General features: G+C 31.6%; 1 protein-coding gene across 2 annotated transcripts; it reads left to right on the forward strand.

The window, feature by feature from the left end:
* The first annotated feature begins 2405 nt into the window (after positions 1–2405).
* Positions 2406–8278, forward strand: LOC126662338 (QWRF motif-containing protein 2). 2 transcript variants are annotated; one of them, XM_050356288.2, is made up of 7 exons: positions 2406–2751; positions 2829–4360; positions 6124–6243; positions 7031–7147; positions 7247–7336; positions 7736–7843; positions 7929–8278. In XM_050356288.2, exons 2-7 carry the CDS (start codon positions 2987–2989, stop codon positions 7986–7988), a joined length of 1869 nt encoding a protein of 622 aa, XP_050212245.1. In that variant the 5' UTR covers positions 2406–2751; positions 2829–2986; the 3' UTR covers positions 7989–8278. The 2 variants fall into 2 exon arrangements, with proteins under 2 accessions (XP_050212245.1, XP_050212244.1); XM_050356287.2 differs by having other exon boundaries at positions 2406–4360.
* The last annotated feature ends 210 nt before the right edge of the window (positions 8279–8488 follow it).

Consider the following 8488-nt stretch of genomic DNA (forward strand, 5'->3'; position numbering starts at 1 on the left):
CTTTCATTAACATTTTAATCTTTTTATTCATTGTTTTGGTATCAATCAATTTAATTAAATAAGTTAATAAAAATAAACTTCAGTGCAATTTTTAGGTTTAAAATATTTAAAATTAAACTTTTATGAGATCTCATAATAGGTTACTCATTTGTGGTGTTTGTACTCATAATCCTAGCTGTAATTTAATTAAAATGGAATTACCTCATTTATTTCAGCTCACTAATTAAAACTACATGCTGACCTTTTTCCTCTTTTTTTTTTATATAATCAAACAAATTTACTATTTTCAAGACTCAAGAGGGTAGCAAAATGACAAAATCATATGTGAGATACTCTGCCACAGTCAGATTTTATTTTGTTTTGGTTATAATTAATGTCATTTTTTAATTTATTTCTATTTTTTCTGCTAGATGTGAAGTATCATAAGGATCCAATGAGTAATTAGATCTTAATCTCCATTAGTGTTTTTTTTTAAAAACACTAATACTACTGTTTGGTCATGTGCATTAGTAACATATTTAGTAACTTATTTATAATCTTTGCAAAGAAAAAAAAATCCAATTTTTATTTTTTAATGACACTAATCATTAACTTTATAATTATCAAGTTGTCAATGTACATGAGGGTGGTTTTTTTTGTTTTTTTATTATTTTCATAAAGATTTCATTCATGTGAGGATTGGGACCAAAAGTTGGGTTCACAAGCATGCAATTGAAAAATAAAAAACTTAACTAATTTAGTAATGCAATGAATGAAATACCATATGCTCTTATTAGGGATTTCCAAACAAGGGAATTATAGGTACCAACCAATTTTGAGATTTGCCAATTTTATTTCAAGAGTTCAATTAAATTCTTATATGTTTGTATTATTGCTTTAGTGATAATTATTAAATTTTGCTTAATTAGGCCATAGTGTAAAAGTACATTTTAACATTATCTAGTTGCATTTCAATAATGTCTAATTGTACCTATAATTAATGGCAATGCTAATTAAATGATGATTAATGCAAGTTTCTTTTGGTAGTTTAAGGGATAAAATAAAGAGGGGGTTGAGGGATTGGAATGATTAACAAAATAATACGAATGCATTTCCATTAAAGGATATGTAAAGTAATACTACTACTAATTTTTTCTAAAAGCAATTATGACTTATTATTAGCTATACGAATTGTTGGTTTTCTAATATTTTGTTATTAATTATTTATACTTGTTAGTCATATATTTTTTAAAAATCAATATAATATTTTTATTTGATATAATAATGAGCTTGTTTAAAAAAATATTAATAGAATCGTTGTATATAAAGATGAATTATTTTAAATGTTTTTTATTATGGTGGCGTATGGGTTATTATTAAAAATTAATCGATTAAGATCGTAAAAATAAAAGTAAAAAAACACAAAATATAAAACGAAAAAGAGCGAGACAACAACGAGTTAAAAATATAACTATTTTTTTAATAATGGTAGACTTTAATAATGCATTTTTGTTAGATCTTAAATTTAGCATAAGTTATAGTTGGTATTAAATTTGACACCGGATATAGCATATGCTAAATTCAGCGTTAACTATAATATTGTATTGTAATCAAATTTTAGAACTCATGGGGTGTTTCATTCAGCTTTTCGATAGAGTTTTTAATTTTTACTTTTCAAAAAGCTTTATTTAAGCGTTTGGTGAAGTGTTTAAATTTTTTTTGAAGCTTTTTGAACCTCCAACAGCTATCGTTGGAAAAGCTCTGTTTTGGAGTTTTTTTGCTAACAACTGATAGCTGTTTCATTTTTTTTAATTATTTAGACAAATTACCCCTATTAAAATATATCATTTTTTAATATATAAAATTATTTAAATTATTTTAAAATACTCTAATCATTTATAAGTTATATATATTATTCTATTTATATGCAAACAACTAAAATTCAATAATTTTTTAAAAATAAATCATATATCTATGAAAAAAAAATCTAAACAAGTCTAAACTAAAATGTTGATTTTTATATAAAAAAAATAAACGTTAATATTTTTATTAAATATTATATATTTATAATTAGTAATTAAAAATAAAAATTATACTTTTAAGATCATTTTATATATAAAGCAAGAACTAATTAAATTTTACCAAACACGTATAATTTATTAGCTACCAGCTATCAGTTAACAACTATCAACAACCGCTAAAAAAACAACTAAACCAAACAGATCAATGTTAAATTACAGAATCACCATCCATGTTAATAAATGAATTTTAATTGGTGGTACTAAAATAAATAAATAAGGTACTTTTAATAAAATTAATTTACATAATTCTAAAAAATTATATAATTAAATAAAAAATTCCATAATATCCATTTAACAAAAACATATAAAAGCTAAACTAAATTAAAATCGAAATCATAACCTAAACTTAAACAAAACATAATCCTAACGTCTCTCCAAAGATTCATCAAAACCAAAAACCCTTCAAAATAAAATCACACACATCAGCTCCACTCCCAATCTCAGACTCAGTTCCACAAATCTCACCCCTCACCTACTACTGCTACTACTTTCTCACTCTACTTTCTCTCTCTAGAATCCATTAACCCAAATGCAACACAACCCATCAAAAACCCACTCTTGATTCACCAATTTTAAGCTAAATTTGGCAACTTTTTTCAGTTTTGTTCATACCCAGTTCTTGTTTTTGCAGGTTATGAACAATATTTGTGAATGAAACCCAATAATTTGCTACATTTTGAGAATCACCCATGTAAGAATTATGATACGCAGTTGTGAATTTGTTAGGCAATGTGAGAATCAAAGTAAAAAGGTTGGATCTTTTTGCAGGTTATGAACAAGATTTGTGAATGAAATGCTGCATTTTGTTTATATCTTGTGTAAGAATTTTGATACCCAGTTGTGAATTTTCGAGGCAATGTGAGAATTAAAGTAAAAAGATTGGATATTTTTTTAGGTTTTTGAAGTTTTGTTAAGTTTTATTAGCAATGGTGGCTGCTATTTCTAGTGATAATATTAACAAAACCCTAACAACAAGACCTCCATTAGAGAAAGATCAGCAAAATAATGGTAATGTTCAGTCTAGAAAACCTAGAGGCAAACAAGTTCCTTCTAGGTATATGTCACCTTCACCCTCTTCTTCATCTTCTACAACTACTACAACTACAAATACTTCAACTAGTTCAAATTCTGTTTCATCTGCTTCAGTTTCTAAGAGATTTGGTTCACCATTGGTTTCAAGGTCTGCAAATTCTGTTTCTGCTACTAAAAGATCCCAATCTGTTGATAGGAAGAGACCAGTTGGTTTGTCTAGGCCATTTACAGCAAATCCTGAAGCTAAACAAGCTGGTAGTGAAATGTCAGCTGCTAGTAGAATGTTGATTACTTCTACTAGGAGTTTATCGGTTTCGTTTCAAGGTGAAACTTTTTCGCTTCCTATTAGTAAAGCAAAGGCTGTGTCTTCTTCGTCTTCTTCGCCAAATGTGGCTCGAAAAGCTACTCCGGAAAGGCGGAGATCGACGCCTGTTAGAGATCAAGGTGATAATTCTAGAGGTTTGGATCAGCATAGATGGCCCGGGAGAAGTAGAGATGGGAATTCGGGTTTGAATGAGAGGAATCATTTGTTGTCTAGGAGTTTTGATTATAATGGGAGTGTGGGATCTGGGTTGATGACTGTTAGGTCGTTGCAGCAGTCTTTGATTAATGATGAGAGAAGGTTGAGTTTGGATTTAGGCAATGCTAAGCAAAATCCAGATAGTAGTTTAGTGAATGAATCGTCTGGTACTGGTGATCTCAGTGCTTCTGATAGTGATAGTGTTTCTTCTGGAAGCACTTCGGGTAGGCATGATTTTGGTAATGGGATTTCGAGAGGTAATAGTGGTGCTCGTGGAATTATAGTTTCTGCAAGATTTTGGCAAGAAACTAATAGCAGGCTGAGACGGTTGCAGGATCCTGGTTCGCCACTATCGACCAGTCCCAATCCAAGAATGAGTGTTTCTTCAAAGACTGTTCAATCAAAAAGATTTAGTAGTGATAGTCCTACGGCATCTCCAAGAACAGTTAGTTCTTCACCTATTAGGGGAGCTACAAGGCCTGCTTCACCTAGTAAACTGTGGACCCCTCCGGCTTCATCTCCATCAAGAGGAATTTCTAGTCCTTCAAGAGTGAGACATATGAATGGCAATTCAGGAAGTACGCCTTCAATTCTTAGTTTTTCAGTTGATTTAAGGAGAGGAAAAATTGGAGAAGAACGAATTGTTGATGCACATATGTTGAGGCTTCTGTATAACCGTTACTTGCAGTGGCGGTTTGCAAATGCAAGGGCAGATGCTACATTCTTTGTGCAGAAACTAAATGCAGAGGTATGTTATTTTGATATACAGTGTATGTGCATCTCATATATTTAGTTTCTTGCTTAATGCCTGTCCAAACATGACTTGCATTATTCATAGCTAATGTATGCTTCATTAAATGCTCGAACAATATTGTATGTTTTTGGAATAATTTGACAGCATATGCATCTAAGCTCTTGCATGCCGAGATGCTGTTTTTCTCTCATAATGGGTATTATGCACCTAAATTGATTATGGGTTGAAACATTTTGAGGCCATCCATATGGTGTTTTAGTGGTAATATCATATTAAAAACTTCAAGGCTATTCAAGACTTCACTATGAGTTAGAATTTGTGTAGTCATCTTAGATGTGGTTAAGGATTTAACTTCTCTGTGGTTGGCACTTCTACCTTCAGTTTGCTTTACACTCTTGGAAATGAGAAAATTAGTCATGGTGGTTAGGCCAATGGTGTAGATGTTATTCTGCATTATACTTAATTTGAAATTGTGAAATGGTTAATATTCCAATCTATCTAAATCTAATCCTTTGCTTAGTTTTAACTTGAAGCTAAACGGAATGAATGGGCTTTAAGCAGGGTTTGAGTGCTTCAACAAAAGTATTTAACATCAGCAATAGCATATGTTGTTAATCTGATGCAAATACATGTATATGTAAGTATGTAACCGGGTATTTTAAAATTTTCCAGCAATCTGAATCTAATGCTGATTATGGTATCGTTGTCGCCCTTGATTTAACTTTCGAAAAATATCCTACTTTAACCGGAACTCCAATTTGCTTTCAGAGGCTATATTCTTGTCTAGCTAACAGATCTGCAGCAACTCTAAATTGCAAATCTGTTATTCTAATAGATGGTCTTTGGTGACTTTTAGGATCTAGTTGAAGTGATTGGCGTGTTTGCATACTGAGGAGATAGATAATTTAACTAAAAATGCGTAGCAGGTATTTGAGGGAGATAGGATATATTCTCCCGATATACTGCTTAGAGAAGCCGAGAGGATATCGGAGATGCTTTGACATGTCTCTTTTCTTTTCGGCTTCTGTTAAAAGAAATTTTTATCATTTTTTCTCTGGGAGGAGATCATAAAAATAACTTTCTAAACCTTTGTCTTGGGAAGAAGCTTTAAGATTGGATTTTCTTGAATTATCAGGTCGATAATCTCTCTCTTTGAATTCACTTTTGTAATCGTCATGAGATCTTAGTTGGGGATTGTGGTAGGATGAAAGAATTACTAGGTGGTATCTTGAGGGTTTCCCATATCTTCACCGCTTGGAACATTTGAAAGTTATCTTTTTATTTTTTCTATAAGTGTTTGAAATTCAGTTAGATTTATTGAAAGTGCCTCCATTATTTTGGTTGGGCTTATTTATGGCTTTGTGCATCTAAAGCTAGATATATAACCTGATGACCAACAGTGGGACTGGTTTGTTTAAAGCTCAACCAGGAAAAAGTATTTAAGTTTTAGGCATGCTTTTGCTTATGAAGAATATAATTTTGATCTCAAAAATTTCTTCCCTTAGATGTTATTGGATACTTTCTTTTTAATTTGTTGGCAACTAGCAAGAATATTTCGGCAGCAGCTCCAATATATGTCAGTTACTGTCATCGTGCTGTACAGTTCATTTGTAGTTCTGTTTTTATGTCGAGAAATTGTTCGTCTACATGTTTGTACTGGTTTATCTGCTACGATATACTTAGTTGTTAAAATGGACATGATAATTACAGTGGGAAGTCTAATGATTTTAAGAGTCTTAATGTCATTCTTTCACCAGAAAAATTTGTGGAACGCTTGGGTCACAATTTCAGAACTACGGCATTCTGTTACTCTTAGAAGAGTAAAGTTATTGTTGCTAAGACAAAAGCTGAAGCTAACTTCTATCCTCAAGGGACAAGTAAGTGGCAAAGATTTGCTTTACTTTTGTTTGTATAAATTGTATTAGCATTTCTGTAAACTCTTTGCTTTTAGTATTCATTTACTTTAAGCAGCTTTTATTTTACTCCTATCGTCACGTCAAGATAGAAAAAGTTACATTTTCACAAGAATTGAGAAAGTTAATTATAATCAGTTTATGATGATATTCCTAAATTACACTTTTAAATTTTTGAAGTAAATTACTATAAATTAATTATTTACACTATACAAATATTTGCTAATAGAATTTCATAAGCATATAGGTCATATATTGGAGCTATATGACAGGATTAAAATAATGTTTTGCATGGACAAATGATAGTTTAGCTTACCTTTTATGGCATTTGAAGTATGAATTAGAAGTAATATTCTGCGATATCTTGTCGAAAATCATGACTAGTGTAGCTGATCTAGTAAATAGGAGATTAAAGTTGGCGAGTTTGGGAACTTCCAAGCTCCTCAACTCGATTGGGACTGGTGATCTACTTACATGTACCGTCAAGGGCAGAGAGTGTATAACTTGCTTACACTTTCCATTTGTGTCCCCAAATGTCTCATTCAGTTCCAATACGAATTGGCCTTCAATACCAGAACCAACATTGCTTATTATGTATTTTTAGACTATTTATGCGGACGATTTCAAAAGATAATTATACAAATGTTATATGCTGCAGCTATCCATAAGCTGATTCATAGTTAGAATTTTTGCACCGGTTTTCTAGCACTCTCTTTTTGTAGCTGAAACTAGCTGTGTTTGGCCAATGTAGATTACTTGCTTAGAAGAATGGTCTCTTCTGGACAGAGATCACTTTAATTCTTTGGAAGGAGCAATGGAAGCTTTGAAAGCCAGCACTCTCCGTCTTCCAATTGTCGGAAAAACAATAGTACGAGCCCCTCATCTTTTCCGTCTTTAGATGGTTGACAGCAATTCTAATCGTTCGATCCATTCTAATATTGAGGTTGACTATTTACTTTAATTACAGGCTGATGTTCAAAATCTGAAGGATGCTGTTGGTTCAGCAGTTGATGTGATGCATGTGATGGCGTCCTCTATATGCTTGTTATCATCGAAGGTATCTCATCTTGCATTCCTAATTGTTCATAATTCTTTATTGAACCAGTATATATTTTTATGAAAATTACATTTGGTCCTTAATAGTTTAATCTTGATACATTTCATTATAAAACAAATATAATCCTTATGGAAATAAACATCGAAGTTATGTTGCATGGAAACTTGTGGAGTCCAGCCTTTTGGTGTTTTGTTTCCGTTTCCGGAAACTCTGAAACTTTATATTTATACAAGTTTCTTATAAAAAATACTATCAATTTGTCATTTTTTGTTCCAACTATTCCATTTCCGGTCGATTTATTTAAGCCTCGATAAATTACTGCAAATGAGATTGGCTCACGTGTCCATTGGATATTGTTGATATGCCTTAAAATATCTAAATTCCATTTGTCATCCACAGGTGGAAGAAATCAATTCCTTAGTGGCCGAACTTATGAATGTAACTGCAAAAGAGAAATTTTTGCTCGAACAATGTAAAGATTTCTTGTCCGCATTAGCGGCAATGCAGGTAAACCACCGAATCTTCTTGTTCTGTTATATTTAGTGTTTATATTTTCTGATTCAAAAACTTCTATAATCGTATTTATTTACAGGTTAAGGACTGTAGCTTGAGAACGCATCTAATACAGTTAAACCGACTACCAGCAAGCTGACAACACGTGTGCAGAACTGATCTCTCACTTGATCACTCACTCTAAATGCTAACATTACACCGAATCGCTTCTTATTTTTCCGCAACGTGGAGGTGCATCGGAAGGTAAAAAAAAACGTGAAAACAAATAGCTAGTTTCATTCATGTATCTTTATATCGTTAGATAACAGAATGGATTCTTCTTGCTAATTTTCTGTATAAAAAGTTCATACTTGCCTTTTCCAGCAAAAGGAAATTATGTAATGGCTAATGAGTAGTGTGTATATATAGGTATATGTTATGTTCGCGGCTCGTTTCATCGCTTATTATTATTATTTTTGACTTTTTCTCTCTTGATTTTATGTTTTGAAGATATTCTTGTGTAGAATTGATTATACCAAAGTATATAATGTTCATCCTTTCCAGGTTCAACTATCATTGCATAGATTAGCACAAGTTCATCAGTAAAAAGTAGAGAGAATCACTAATCTGGTTCAGAACTAATATTTACTATCCAAGTTT

Source organism: Mercurialis annua, linkage group LG8, assembly GCF_937616625.2.
Source record: "Mercurialis annua linkage group LG8, ddMerAnnu1.2, whole genome shotgun sequence".
Classification (NCBI taxonomy): Eukaryota; Viridiplantae; Streptophyta; class Magnoliopsida; order Malpighiales; family Euphorbiaceae; genus Mercurialis; species Mercurialis annua.